Consider the following 15408-nt stretch of genomic DNA (forward strand, 5'->3'; position numbering starts at 1 on the left):
GCATATTATGCTCAGTTTTTGCTGACACTGTGTCAGAGCTGAGTCAGTGAAACTCTAAGCAAATATGCAAAGCAGGAAGCAGCTTTTGGGCCACTACTGATTGAGCCACACACCCCTTCCTGCCAGACACTGAGGGTTTGGCATCTGGGGGGCAGCTGTGAGTTTCGCCTGACTGGTCGTTCAGCCTTAGTGGTGTTATTGTATTCAGCTGTTTTTGGAAGTGATTGATAAGATCAGGTCCTAAGATAGAAGGAGATAAGACAGCTCATCGTATGTCTGAGAAAATGGCATTAGTGCAGTCATGTGCTGAATGTGGATTTGGACTCATCCACCATCCGCTCTATTCACCTGATCAGGCTCCTCCAACTACTACCTCTTTCCCATGATGAAGGAGGAGCTCAGTGATTCCCATTTTGAAACTGATAATGACGTCATCGCTGCTGTGAACCAATCAGAGCTGACTTGCAATTTTCAAGTACCAGAAACAAATACAACAGAAGTTTTCAACCTCAAACTTTCTGCAGATTCACTCGAGTTGAAGTTGAGTTGAACTGCTTGTGTCTGTAACAAGAGCTGTTTAACTCATCTCCTTCTACCTTAGGCCATCAACTTATCATCCCCCCTCATATATTGTACAGTGTGCCCAGAGTGTTTACGTTCTATTTTTTCCTCCCCCACAAGCATTACCTTGACTTTAGAATCAAAATTTATAGTGAGGAGCAGTTTTTTTTAAACTCACAACATTGTCATCCGTCTGTGTTTTGTTCCCTGAAAAGACAAAAATGGGAGTTGACTTCAGCCTCCACAGAGAAAAATCTACTTTGTTGTTTTATAAAAGTTTAATCTGTAAATGCTCTCACCTTTAGCTCTGTGCCGCTTGATCCCAACAGCCATTACAAGTGCTATCAAAAGTGTTAAAACCACAGCCACAGTGATGTACAGCCACAGCCAGTCTGTAAAGATAACATGGATAATAAATCTTTAAAGCATTTTGGCTTCAGCTTTCTGCTCTGTTCACTGGATACTTCTGACAGAATCAAACAAACAAATAACACTCAACTCAAGTTCCACCAGCTGGTTATTTAGCAGAATGTTCAGCTGCATATCACAGTCAAAATATGGTTGAGAGCTCTACAAACACCAGTTAGTGCAATGGAAACAAATTTAACCATCTAGGTTTTTGGATGTGTAAAGGTGTTGGAACTTTTAAAAATCTCTTTTGCTGTGGAAAAAGTTGAAGGATGATGACTGTATGATTGTGGGTTGAGAAAATTCCTCAACATTTTTTCTTTTCCAAAACGTTTGTGTGTTTGTGTCACTGTGTCTGTAAAGTACTGATTAGTCAACAGCTACTGCAAACAGAGAATTTCTAAACAATCAGTCATTTCCAACTGAGACAGAAAACAACATCTAAGTATCAGTTAAATGTCCTGTGTGTCTGTTATGAGTTTAGTCGTCCAACTGAAAGCTCTGACTGTAACTGACTGAATGAGATCCCATCAACAGCCGAGTGTCAGAGAGAGAGAGGGAGAGAGAGATTCTAGAAAAACTGTAAAATTGTTGAGTCTACCCTCTGTTTTTGTTGAAGCACCATCAGTTGTAGTTGCTATCGTGGTCGCACCTGCAGTTTTTATTGTTGTTGTTGTTGTTGAGTCGTCACCTGGACAAATAAATAAACCCACAAAAAATGATTGTTTAGAAAACAGCTCATGTTCTTCATCTTCAGTTAATAAATGATCATCAGCTCATAATGTTCTTACCTGACTTCTCAGGTGAGGACTGAAGGCTGAAGGTTATCTTGTGCCGGTTGTTATTATCAGTCACTTCACATGAGAAGAACTTATGCCTTAATTTGTAAATGTAATGAGAAGTCAGAAAGTTCACAGAGGAACTGCAGGAAGACGATGTCTTCAACTCCTTGATATCTTTGTCCACATCATGACTGTTGTACAGCCACTTCACTGTGTGTCTACAGTGGCCATGTGTCCTCACAGAGCAGTTTAATGTCACCTGATCTCTGTTCTTCTGTTCAGTCACTGGTGAAGATGGAGATATTGTGAGAGAAAGACAACAAGAGTAAAATGAACTTCATCACTGTAATCAGAATTATTGTAATGTTTCAGTATTTTGTTCTAACAAGACAGTTTGAGCTGAAAACATTATGATGGAAATACTCACTGGTAACAACAGACAGAACAACCTGAGCATCTGGACCTTGTTGTTGTCCTGATCTGTCAAACTGTCTGCAGTTGTAATAACCAACATCCTCAACTGTGACCTTCTTTATAACCAGAGAACAGTTCTCTGTGAGACTCAGTCTGTCTGATTTAGATTTGGCTTCTTCATGAATCTTCCCATGTTCAAACAGAGGTACTGTTGATCTGCTTCTTGAACCACTGAAGAGCCAGGTAGTTCTGTCACATTGATCCTGATCATCTCTCACATTTTCACAGGACAAAGTGACTTCATCTCCAACTCTGGTTATTTTGGACAGGAAAAGCTGTCTGGTTACTGCACCTGAGGGAAAATAATAGTAATAATAATTACTAATAATGTCAGAGTGAGGATATTTTAAGATTCAACAGATACATGTGTGGTTTCCAATAGTGCACTAAAGTCATAATTCTCCTGGAAAACACACAGACTAGAATAGTCATTTTATATAAATCTTTACCTGTAAACTGAAGCAGCAGTATCACTGATGAAAACATTTTAATCCATCTGAATTCAGCCATCCTCTCTGTGTCTCTTTTCTCTCTACTTCTTGTTTAAGTCTCTAAACTTGTGCTTCTTGAGGAGAAATGTTGCATCTACTTCCTGTCATTAGTGAAGTGTCACTTCCTCTTCAGTGACTTTGGATGAAGTTGCTTCTTGTCCCTCTTGTGTCTTGTTGCTTTCATGCAGACAGACCTTACATTCTTCCTTTGCTCATACAAACAGAAACTCCACACTTTCCTCTCACTTATCTGTTTCATTTGACTCTCAAAAGTAACTCAGCCAGGACGAGTGTTGTTCCACTTCCTCTTTGCTTTAATGACTTTCACATCAGAACATAAAGAAAGCTTATTTACATTTCAAGCAGCCATGTGGTGTTGGGTTATTACTTATGCTTTTCACATTGTCCTGCTAGTGAACCTACTACTCCCCCTGCTGGACAACAAGGCAACTTACAACAATAAATCCTGAAAATGATCATTAAAATAATTGAAATAAAAAACACAGTTAAACATTAATTAAAGAAAAAATTAGAAGTAACACAGCAATATCAATTTAGCTAAATTTAAAGTAACATTATGAAACTATCTGACTTTAGCATTCATTTTGATGGTACACTGACTTCTAATAGGGAGAATGGAGCCTCTGTCATTCCAACTCTGTGCCTTGAACACCTGTTGTTGCTCTATTTAACTTTGGTGAGCAGGTACGATCTCCCTCTAACTGAGTGATAGTCAGCAGCTTAAACTACTGGAATCAGATGCTGAACTATAGATCAGTTAAAATCACATAGAAGTCATTAAAAACCAGAGTTCATCTCTGATATCCAGCCAGGAAACTGAGGGAAATATCAAGAATTAGAAACAGAGTTTGGTGTGTTTGTTATAATGACAGCACTTCCTGCTTCAGAGGCTGAGGATCATGGGTAATATACACTGTTAAACTGCGTTTCAGTTCAGCAGAATTAATCACCACTCATGGCTGCAGAGGGCGCTGTTGCTTAGCAAGGTTACATTGTGTCTCTTGAACTAATCAGTCATTAATGTAAAGTAACTGATGATATGAGATGTAACTATGCTGTTTCTTTATTTTCCTGGGTTGTTGATGGCAGCGTAGAGGTTGCTGAGATCAGCAGAGGCTCCAGCAGAGGAGGGGGAGGCTCTCACTGTGCTGTAGGTCACTGCATCATCTTCATCATCTTTACCCAGAACCTGGAAAACAACAGACAAACAGCTCAACACATTAATTACACAACATTAAAGAAGTACGACCCGTCAGACAGCTTACCTGGGCTTTACTCTTGGTCTTCCTGCTGTAGCTGATGGAGGCGTAGGGAACACCATCCTCAGGATCAGCCTACACAGTGAAATAGGGGATGGTTATTGGTTGGTTGTATATGGTGTTCAAGACTTCTTCTTGGCTAATCCTGCAGGACCATGTGACCAAACTCAACTCTTATAATTGTGTAAAAGTTTGAATGTTCTGGTTCAAAACTCACAGTGTTTTCATCCATCTGTGTTTTGTTCCCTGGAAAGACAAACAGAGTCAACTTTAGCTTTGACAGTAAAAATCCAGCTTTATTAAAACCTTTTGTTTTATAAAAGTGTCGTCTGTGAATATTCTCAACCTTTAGCTCTCTTCCTTTTGAAGACTGCTATGGCAATCATCAGGAGCACCAATACACCAACAGCCACAATGACAAACCACCACCAATCTGGAAAGAGAATGAAGACATTAAAAACACTGTGACAATAGCTGGCTGATATCTGCACTGGCTAGGACTGATACTTGGTATCCTCTGATGCTTTCACCTCACTCTCCCTACATGACAGTACACTAGCTGCTTTAAAAAACAGAATGCATCCAACAGGTCCTCCACATGAAATGATACAGTCTGTTGTTTGTCCATAGATGCACAGATGTTTAAATCAGGGTTTAAAAAACTCATCATTCTTTTTTAAGATACATAATAGTTGAGTCTCTACCTGTTGGTTTTGTTGAAGCATCACTGGTTGGAGATGCTGTTGTTGTTGTTGTTGTTGTTGTTGTTGCTGTTGTTGTTGTTGTTGTTGTTGTTGTTGTTGTTGAGTCGTCACCTGGACAAATAAACAAACCCACAAAAAATGATTGTTTAGAAAACAGCTCATGTTCTTCTTCTTCAGTTAATAAATGATCATCAGCTCATAATGTTCTTACCTGACTTCTCAGGTGAGGACTGAAGGCTGAAGGTAAACTGTTGCCCGTTGTAAACATCAGTCACTTCACAAGAAAAGAGCTTAGATGTTGATTTGTAAATATAATGAGAAGTCAGAAAGTTCACGTAGGCTCTGCAGGAAGACGATGATGTCCTCAACCCTTTGTCATCTGTAGCCACATCTTTACCCTCATACAGCCACTTCACTGTGTGTCTACAGTGGTAACGTGTCCTCACAGAGCAGTATAATGTCACCTGATCTCTGTTCTTCTGTTCAGTCACTGGTGAAGATGGAGATATTGTGAGAGAAAGACAACAAGAGTAAAATGAACTTCATCACTGTAATCAGAATTATTGTAATGTTTCAGTATTTTGTTCTAACAAGACAGTTTGAGCTGAAAACATTATGATGGAAATACTCACTGGTAACAACAGACAGATGAACCACAACATCTAGATCTTGTTGTTGTCCTGATTTAAACTGTCTGCAGGTGTACTGACCAACATCCTCAACTGTGACCTTCTTTATAACCAGAGAACAGTTCTCTGTGAGACTCAGTCTGTCTGATTTAGATTTGGCTGCTCTGTAAATCTTCCCATGGTCAAACAGAGTTACTGCTGTTCTGCTTCTTGAACCACTGAAGATCCAGGTAGTTCTGTCACATTGATCCTGACCATCTCTCACATTTTCACAGGACAAAGTGACTTCATCTCCAACTCTGACAGTGATGGAGGAATATTGTCCAGTAGCTGTTGCTGAGAAGACGAGATAAAAGACAATGATCTGATGTTAGAATATGATTGTTCTGTTCTAGTTCATGTGAGAAGGATTTGACATCAAGTAGAAGTTTGTTAATGTGTCTCATCTTCAAACACAAACAGCACACTGGACTGATCGGAAATGAACGATCATCCATCAGAAGCCACTGATAACAGGCTCCCTCCAGTGGCAGACGACTGGAAAAGTACTCGTCTGATACTTTCATTAATATTTCTGTAACGCATTGATGTAGAAACTAACTTTAAAAACTGCCCTGCTCCGCTCTGTTCTGCCTTTACAACAAGCCGTCGTTTGTGATTAGAATCCTTCCAGGGTCTTTGTAATCCATCATGGAACCTGGTGCCATTGTTCAGCATTTCCGGAACAAAGCAGTGGATAACTCCGTGTTCTGCGTCCTCATTAATGCATTGTTCATTATCAGAACAACTGTTACCGTGTTCTGATTAAAGACATTCATGGCAGCCATATTGACTGTGTAAACCAATCATAAGCTGTGTTGTTGAACCGTGAGAAAACAGTTGAAAAAAAATTATAGCTTTTGGTTCCGTTTTATTTTTTCTTTTGGGTTTATGGTGTTCAAACTATTTAAAACGTCTTGTTACATTATAGAGACACACATATTCAAATAGCCCAGGTTGTGCTGAAGAAAATTCTATCAGTTACTTGCTTATATCTTGCAGTATTGGATTGATACAGTTGTTTAAATAGAAAGTGGTCTGAGGCCCAACTACACTGACAAAAGTGGCCTGGAGCCCAAAGATCAGTCTTGCAATGATCCTGTCATTTCTATATGTCCATGTGTCCTTACCTGTGAACTGAAGCAGCAGGATCATTAATAAAGACATTTGAATCCATCTGAATTCAGCCATGGTGCTGCTCTGTCTCTCTCCTTTCTCTGTCCATCCTAACTGTCAGAGTCTCTAAAATGGTTCATCTTATACAGACCAACATCACATACTTCCTGTGATCAGTATGATGTCATGTGGTCATGATTATTTTTGCTCTGGTTTTTGAGTTAGAGTCATGAGCAGAAGGGCGGCACAGTGGTGCAGTGGTTAGCTCTGTCACCTCACAACAACATGGAGCTTTTCTGTGTGGAGTTTGCATGTTCTCCCTGTGCCTGTGTGCCCTTCTTCTCACAGTCCAAAGACATGCAGCTTAGGTTAACTGGGACTGGATCCAGCCTCCTGTCATCACCCTCAAAGGCTAAGCAGCATAGCTAACATAGTGAAGAGGTCAGAGGTCACAGCAGTCTGACAAAGATCCTGTAAAACTGCAATGAGCATGTTGGATGGAGACCTGACTGTTAGACAATAGTTCATTATTAAGAGAAGGAATAAGTTTCTGCAGATAGAACAGGATCTGAGCTCATTTAATGCTGCAGAGAGAAAACTATATTAAGATTCAACAAGTGCAGACTGTGTCTCTGACAGTGACGTGTTTGACACCCTGAACAGAAAAAGGACTGAGGAGGCTAAAGGTGTGAAGACTGTTAGTTAGAAATGTTTGCATTAATGCAGCTCTTTTTTTAACACGTCTGTAGCAGCTGGGAAAGAACACAGATAAGATGACATGTTACTGACCTGAGACCTGTTGGTTCCTCATTGTGTCTCTGAAGTCATTTTTTCTGAGAGCTGAAGGGGAAGTGTTTTGATGAGAGTGTGGGTTGGACAGCAGCAGAGCTCTGGAGGTTTTACCCTCTAATGACGACCTGATAAACATCAGATAAACATGTGAGGCTCACAGAAACACACACTTGACTCTTCATTAGGACATAAGACAAAGAGACACTTACTGAACTCTGTTTTTGATGCTACATGCTCCCTGCAGAGACGACCTGGTCCTTTAAGCTGTTTGAAATGTATTTACATTTATATTAGCTCAGAGTGTTTGGTGATGTTGATCCATTTCTCAGGTTCTGTGTGTTCTGACGTCATTTTGTCTGCATTTCTATCTGGATTCAGACACATCTTAGTGTGAACAGAGCTGTTCAACCAACACAGGGAAGGTTTACTACTAGAGGAGGATAAGAGGAGGGAGGTTATATATGTTGAGTCTTTTTGCGCCTCCTTGTGGTCATTTTGTGTTTTGAATAGAAATGTTGTCATGAGTGAAGTGTCACTTCCTCTTCAGTGACTTTGGATGAAGTTGCTTCTTGTCCCTCTTGTGTCTTGTTGCTTTCATGCAGACAGACCTTACATTCTTCCTTTGCTCATACAAACAGAAACTCCACACTTTCCTCTCACTTATCTGTTTCATTTGACTCTCAAAAGTAACTCAGCCAGGACGAGTGTTGTTCCACTTCCTCTTTGCTTTAATGACTTTCACATCAGAACATAAAGAAAGCTTATTTACATTTCAAGCAGCCATGTGGTGTTGGGTTATTACTTATGCTTTTCACATTGTCCTGCTAGTGAACCTACTACTCCCCCTGCTGGACAACAAGGCAACTTACAGCAATAAATCCTGAAAATGATCATTAAAATAATTGAAATAAAAAACACAGTTAAACATTAATTAAAGAAAAAATTAGAAGTAACACAGCAATATCAATTTAGCTAAATTTAAAGTAACATTATGTAACTATCTGACTTTAGCATTCATTTTGATGGTACACTGACTTCTAATAGGGAGAATGGAGCCTCTGTCATTCCAACTCTGTGCCTTGAACACCTGTTGTTGCTCTATTTAACTTTGGTGAGCAGGTACGATCTCCCTCTAACTGAGTGATAGTCAGCAGCTTAAACTGCTCTGGTCCCGGGGCCCCTGACCTCTGTGACCTCTGTGACCTCTGTGACCTCTGGACCTCTGTTCACACAAAAATTGAGCTCAAAGCGAGTGTTAAATTCTCCTCCCTGTTTGGTGAATTTAAAACCTGATCTGGACACAGATGAGAAAAGTTTGAACAGCTGATGCAGGAAAAGACACATGAGATGAAATCAAGACTTGAATATTGTTGTCCAAGTCAGACGAAACTCTAAATAATAACTCTCTAAAAATGATCTTTGACTGTTTCTGTTCTTTCAAAGCTTCAGTTCCTCAGGTAAACTGCACTGATGCAGCTGAAATGGACTCATTTCTTCATGTTGTGCTGATCAGTGGAGTCTGACAGAGGCAGAAGATTCAGTCAAACTCCATCAGAAGATCTGATGTTTTCATAAGTCACTCTACCATCATCTTCATCATCACACACCTGTGAAGAACAACACAACACAATCAAACCCAGACTCTGACACACTGACAACTTTCCAGTCCCAGTCCCACCTCTGTGATCTTTAGGTGTCCACTGTCCCAAACTGAGCATAAGTTCATCAGAGAGAACTTGACAGTGTAAAGATACCTGTTACATTACATTACATTTATTCTGCAGGTGAGTTTGTCTAAAGAAACTTAGAAGAACTGTATTCAAACTCAAAAAGAACACAATGTTAAAAACTCACTGTGTTTTCATCCGTCTGTGTTTTTTTCCCTGAAAAGACAAAAAAACAGTCGACTTCAGCTTCAACAGTGAAAATCCAGCTTCATCAAAACTTCCTGTTTCTAAGTTTCATCTGTGAATGTTCTCACCTTCAGTTCTTGACCATATGTTGACTGCCACAACTATTGTTATGAGTGCTGCTAAACCCACAGACACAATGATGAACCTCCACCAGTCTGGAAAGAAAGAGGAGGGAAATGTTATGTATGTACTGGTGATGCATACATCACTTATTCCTGAATGGGCTGATATAAACACATGCGTGCTTTCAAACATGGTATAACATTTTTGACATTTGAAGTACAAATAAAATACTGGACTTCAACACTCACATGGGCAGCAATGAGGAAACCTGGAGGGGCGTGGTTGGGAGGAACAGCCTCCCTGATCTAAACCTGAGTGGTGCTTTGTTATTGGACTTCTGTGCTAGTCACAGTTTGGCCATAATGAACACCATGTTTGAGTAGAGGGTTGTTCATAACTCCGGAAGAACTTTTCGTGTATCATGAGGGAGGCTGGGGACATTGAGTCCGAGTCAACCATATTCAAAGCCTCCTTTGCAGATGTAGCAGGCAGGAGCTGTGTTCAGAAGGTTGTCTGGGCCTGTTGAGGCAGCAACCTAAGAACCCGCTGGTGACAGTGGTGAGGGAAGGCATCAGGCTAAAGAAGGAGGCCTTTCAGGCTTGGCTGGCCCAGGGGTCTCCTGAAGCAGCAGACAGGTACCAGGAGGCCAGAAGGGCTGCAGCTTCTGTGATCGTGGAGGCTAAAACTTGGGTGTGGGAGGAGTTCGGGGAAGTCATGAAGAAGGACTTTTGGCTGGCCTCAAGGATGTTCTGACAAATCGTCTGGCGGCTCAGGAAGGGAAACCAGGGCCTGCCTCAGACTGTGTTCAGCCGAGGGGGACTGCTGACCCTGACTGGGGATATTGTTGAGCGGTGGAAAGAGTACTATGATGAACTCTTGAACCCGGCCAATATGTCTTCCGGGGAGGAGGAAGAGTCTGAAGACTTGGGGGAAGCCTTGCCCATATCTTTGGCAGAGGTTGTTGAGGTAGTCAAGAAGCTGCCCAGCGGCAAGGCACCAGATGAGATTCGTCCTGAGATGCTAAAGGCTCTGGACATTGGGGGGCTGTTGTGGCTGACACACCTCTTCAGGGTCATATGGAGGTCGGGGACAGTACCTGGAGAGAGGCAGACCGGGGTGGTGGTCCCCATTTTTAAAAAGGGGGACCAGAGAGTGTGCTCCAATCATCGGGGTATTACACTACTCAGCCTCCCTGGAAAGGTTTACTCCAGGGTGCTGGAAAGGAGGCTCAGAACGATTGTCAAACCTCTGATTCAAAAGGAATAATTTGGATTTTGTCCTGGCCATGGAACAGTGGACCAGCATTTCACTCTTGCAGGACTTCTGAGGGAGGCATCGGAATCCATGCATACATGTGTTTTGTAGACTTGGAAAAGGCTTATGACTGTGTCCCCCGAGAGATCCTGTGGGGGAGTATGGGGTCCTGGGCCGCTGATACGGGTAATCCGATCCTTGTACAACCAAAGTGAGAGCTCTGTTTGCATTCTTGGCACAGAGTCAAACATGTTTCCAGTGGGTGTTGGACTCCGCCAAGGTTGTCCCCTGTCTCCGGTCCTGTTCGTGGTATTCATGGACAGGATCTCAAGGCGCAGCCGAGGTGAAGAGTGTGTCCGGTTTGGGAACCTCTGCTCTTTGCAGATGATGTGGTTCTGTTGGCTGCATCAGAGCTGGGGCGGTTTGCAGCCGAGTGTGAAGTGGCGGAGATAAGGGTCAGCACCTCCAAGTCTGAGGCCATGGTTCCCAGTCGGAAAATGGTGGATTGGATTGTTCCCTCTGGGTGGGTCAGAGTTGCTGCCTGAGGGGAGGATGGAGCATGAGATTGACAGGTGAATTGGTGTGGCGTCAGCAGTGATGTGGTCGCTGTACTCAACCGTTGTGGTGAAGAGGGAGCTGAGTCGGAAGGCAAAGCTCTCAATTTACCAGTCGATCTACGTTCCAACCCTCACCTATGGTCACGAGGTCGGGGTGTCTGGGCTCAGCTTTAGAGATAGGTTGAGAAGCGTGGAAATCCAGAGGGAACTCTGCGTAGAGCCCCTGCTCCTTCACGTTGAAAGGAGCCAGTTGAGGTGGTTTGGGCATTTGGTTAGGATGCCTCCGGGGCAAAGCTCTCATTGGCTGAGCAGTTGATGATGTCATCATGTCTTTGTTAGCTTTGTCCACATCTTTACCCTCATACAGCCACTACACTGTGTAACTACACTCTCCATATGCTGACACAGAGCAGTTTAATGTCACCTGATCATCATCCTTATGTTCAGTCACTGGTGAAGGTGGAGACTGAATAAGAGAATATCTCCACCCACAGCCGAGAGAGAGAGAGAGAGAGAGAGAGAGAGAGAGAGAGAGAGAGAGAGAGCGAGAGAGAGAGAGAGAGAGAGAGAGGAAGAGAGGAAGAGATTTTTGATTTTGATTTTTTAACAGTACTTTATTTACATTTGGTTTAAAAATCACACAGACAGTTTTACGATCAACAAATCAGTTGAGGAAAGGTGTAAATATTAGCTCTGTGCCGGTCACTCTGCACAGCAGCTCCTCATGAGCCCATTGCTGTTCAAACACATCTATATTCCCTGTGATCCTGTGGAAGCTGAACTCCAGCCTCAGTCTGGCCTTCACGTTGAGCTTCCACAGGGTCACAGCGTCAGTAATCGGCCCACCCTGCAGTTTGTCTCTACGAGTCAGGTAGATTGACATTTTTGCTTCACCAATTAAAAAGTTCAGGAGTTGACACTTTGCTTTTTCTGTTTTCTTAAAACCAACTCCACAAATGAAAACAGGGGCAGTAAAAACGACACCAAACAGGTTAAAAACACGAGTTAAAACGTTAAAAATCTCTGCCAGTCTCCTGCACTCAGTAAAAACATGAAAGATGTTTTCAGTCAATCCACAGAATGGGCACTCATTCACAACACTGGGATTAATAACAGATAAAAAGGCATTGGTTGCGATAGCACCATGTAAAATCCTCCACTGGAGATCTCCGGTTCTCTTTTTCACAGGAGGTTTATAAAGTGTTCTCCACTGTGGGCTCAGGCCGCCCAGCCTCTCAGTCCACACACACTCTGCTCTGTCACACAGCCGTGTTTTGAAAATAGTTTTTACACAACTTGTGTACAGAGTTTTTTTGTCAGCCTTGTGCAAGCTTAGTGTTTTTTTGTCAGTGTGCTTCAGTAGGGGGCCGCTGAGCTCTATGAACCCAGGGCACAGGTGGATCTCTGGGTACGGGTCTGTGGGGTCAGGCTCAGCTTCTCCCCTGCTGTGTTTAAGGAGCAGGACTCTCTCCTTCTCTGTCAGCCTCTTCTTCCAGAGCTCCAGGCTCCTCTGCGTCAGACGGACAGAGCGCAGTCCCAGCACAGAGCTCAGAGCTGGGCTGTCCATGAGCGCCGGTCCTGCTGCTTCTACCAGCTGCTTCAGGCAGAACATTTTTGATCTGCACAGCGCCCCCATCAGCCCAGGCACGGTGCTGCAGCACACGTCCAGTTTGGCACCACAGATTAAAGGCTCCTTCAACAACCAGTACAGAGAGTTACACTTCTCACTTCTTTTACATTTAAACAGCGCCCAGGATTTAAAAACACCCTGATAAAAAGGAGGCAACCCGCCTAACTTTAAAAACTTAGAATCAGTTAAAAACAGAGCAGCATCCAGCCCCAGGTTATTAACACGTCTGAGTATGCAGCTGGCCACATCTCTCCACACCAGATCCTCAGGTCCAGTCAGGTATCTCTGAATAAACTGGAGCCTGAAGGTGGCGGCCCTGCTGGCCAGGTGGACCAGGCCCTGGCCTCCCTCATCTCTGGATAAAAACAACACTGATTGTGGAACCCAATGTAATTTATCCCAGAAAAAATCAACCATCTTTGCTTGGATCTGAGCAATAAGACCTGATGGAGGGTCCAGACAGGCTAACCGGTGCCACAACAGAGAAGCCACCAGGTTATTCAAAATAAGGACCCTCCCTCTAAAGGACATCTGTGTGTGGATCCACCTCCACTTAGCCAGTTTATTATCTACTTTATCTATAATGTTTTCCCAGTTTTTCTTTTCGATGTCGCTGTTTCCTATATAAACACCAAGATATTTTAAACCCCCCCTTTTCCATGTGAGGCTCTGAGGGAGAACAGGGAGGCCCTCACGCCACTCACCAACAGCAAGGGCTTCACTCTTCCTCCAGTTCACCCTCGCAGCCGACACAACAGAAAACTTCTCAATCACAGAGTTTAAAACACACACGTCTTGTTGATCTTTAATAAAAACAACGACATCGTCAGCGTAAGCAGATAAAACCACACTGCTGTTAAAACCAGGTAAAATCAGGCCTCGAACAGATGACCTTATCTTTTGTAGGAGGGGTTCCAGGGAGAGTGCATAGAGCATCCCAGACAGAGCACAGCCCTGCCGGACGCCTCTATGCACTCTAAAAGGAGCACACAGGCCACCATTAAACTTCAGCACACTCTCAATGTCACTGTACAACACCTTGATCTTGGCTATGAGACCAGCGCTGAACCCAAACCTCTCCATAACCTTCCAGAGGAAGCCGTGTTCAACGCGGTCAAAAGCCTTTTCTTGATCTAATGAGATCAGTCCAGTGTTTATGCCTAATGAACTGGAGACCTCCAAAACATCCCGAATGAGGTAGATATTATCTACCATGGACCTGCCGGGCACACAGTACGTCTGGTCCCGGTGGAGAATCTGCTCCATGGTTCCTCTCAGCCGATTGGCCAGAGCTTTGGACAGTATTTTGTAGTCGGTGCAGAGGAGAGAGACAGGACGCCAGTTCCTGATATCCTGTAAGTTGCCTTTCTTGGGCAGGAGGGTGATGATGGCTCTGCGACATGACAGAGGCAGTGACCCTGACACCAGGCTCTCATTAAAAACATCTAAAATGTCATGAGCCAAGATGTCCCAGAAGGCTTTGTAGAATTCCACAGTGAGGCCGTCGATGCCTGGAGCCTTTCGCCCCTGCATACTCTGCAGAGCAGCGTACAGCTCAGGTAGAGTCAGTGGGCTGTCGAGCTGTGAGTTAGTCTCACTGGACACTTGAGGAAGTCCACCACAGACCTCCTCCATCAGTTCCTCATTTCCCTTAAACTCACTTTTAAACAAAGAGGTATAAAAGTCAACAGCCCTTCTCCTTATCAGGCCTGGCTCTGTCAGCTCTTGTCCCGTCTCAGAGAGTAGAGAGTGGATCTGTCTCCTCTGCCCTTGTCTCTTCTCTAGTCCAAAGAAGAAACTCGATGGAGCATCCATCTCTGTGATGTTCTGAACCCGGGACCGGACCAGCGCACCCTGTACTTTAGTGTCCAGCAGGTTGGCTAATGCCATCTTTTTAGTCTTGAGGATTTCAATATATCCTCGATTTCCTGTGGAGTCACCCACACACTCGAGATCCACAATATCAGTCTCCAGATCTCTGATAGATCTGGTGATGTCTCGTGTGACATTGAGCGTGTGCTGCTGACATAAAAGTTTAATTTGAACCTTTCCATGGTCCCACCACTGCCTCAGACTGACAAACTCCTTTTTCTTCTGTCTAAAATCATTCCAAAACCAGCTTAAAGCCTCTTTGAAAGATTTGTCGACAGTTAAAACAGAGTTAAAATGCCAATAGGCGCTTTTATGTAAAATGTTTCTGATAAAAACGTTACATAAAACCAAAGAATGATCTGTAAAACCAACTGGTAAAATCCTACACGCTTTAACAGCACTGACTCTGTGCTTAAGAACATAAAACCGATCCAGTCTGGCCAAAGAGATGGTGTTTTCTCTAACGTGGGACCATGTGTACTGTCTGCAGCCCGTGTGCATCCTTCTCCACACGTCCACCAGGCCATGAGACGAGACCAGCTGCCTCAAGGCATGCTGGGATACTGGATGAGGCTCTGCATGGTTTCGATCTAAAAAACCATTTTCAGTGCAGTTAAAATCCCCGCCCACGAATAAATAATCCTCCAAGCTACAGCTGTTTAAAACCTCATTCACTTTTTCAAAGAAGTGCTTCCTCTCTGTACCACTGTTTGGAGCATAGATGTTGATAAAAACCACATTAAAATGATCAAAATGAGCTTTGGCTAAAAGGCACCTCCCCTCCACAACAGGCCTGACCTCCAGAGAGGTTGGAGTAAAACCTCCAGAGAACAGGAAGCCCAC

General features: G+C 43.3%; 1 protein-coding gene across 9 annotated transcripts in view; it reads right to left on the minus strand.

The window, feature by feature from the left end:
* LOC108887506 (uncharacterized) overlaps window positions 1-15408 on the minus strand; it is a 40356-nt gene that overhangs the window by 2150 nt on the left and 22798 nt on the right. For 2 of the 9 annotated variants that reach the window (XM_051071670.1, XM_051071668.1), the window contains exons 7-8: window positions 4343-4429; window positions 740-768 (exon numbers count right to left, since the gene is read on the minus strand). In XM_051071670.1, coding sequence (XP_050927627.1) covers window positions 740-768; window positions 4343-4429 — 116 coding nt within the window. Of the gene's footprint in view, window positions 1-739; window positions 769-860; window positions 954-1570; window positions 1661-1760; window positions 2037-2178; window positions 2518-2674; window positions 2850-4342; window positions 4430-4700; window positions 4812-4911; window positions 5191-15408 lie in introns of those variants that run through there. The other 7 variants (XM_018682972.2, XM_051071675.1, XM_051071674.1 and 4 more) reach the window with 7 other exon arrangements.

Source organism: Lates calcarifer, linkage group LG7_1, assembly GCF_001640805.2.
Source record: "Lates calcarifer isolate ASB-BC8 linkage group LG7_1, TLL_Latcal_v3, whole genome shotgun sequence".
Classification (NCBI taxonomy): Eukaryota; Metazoa; Chordata; class Actinopteri; family Centropomidae; genus Lates; species Lates calcarifer.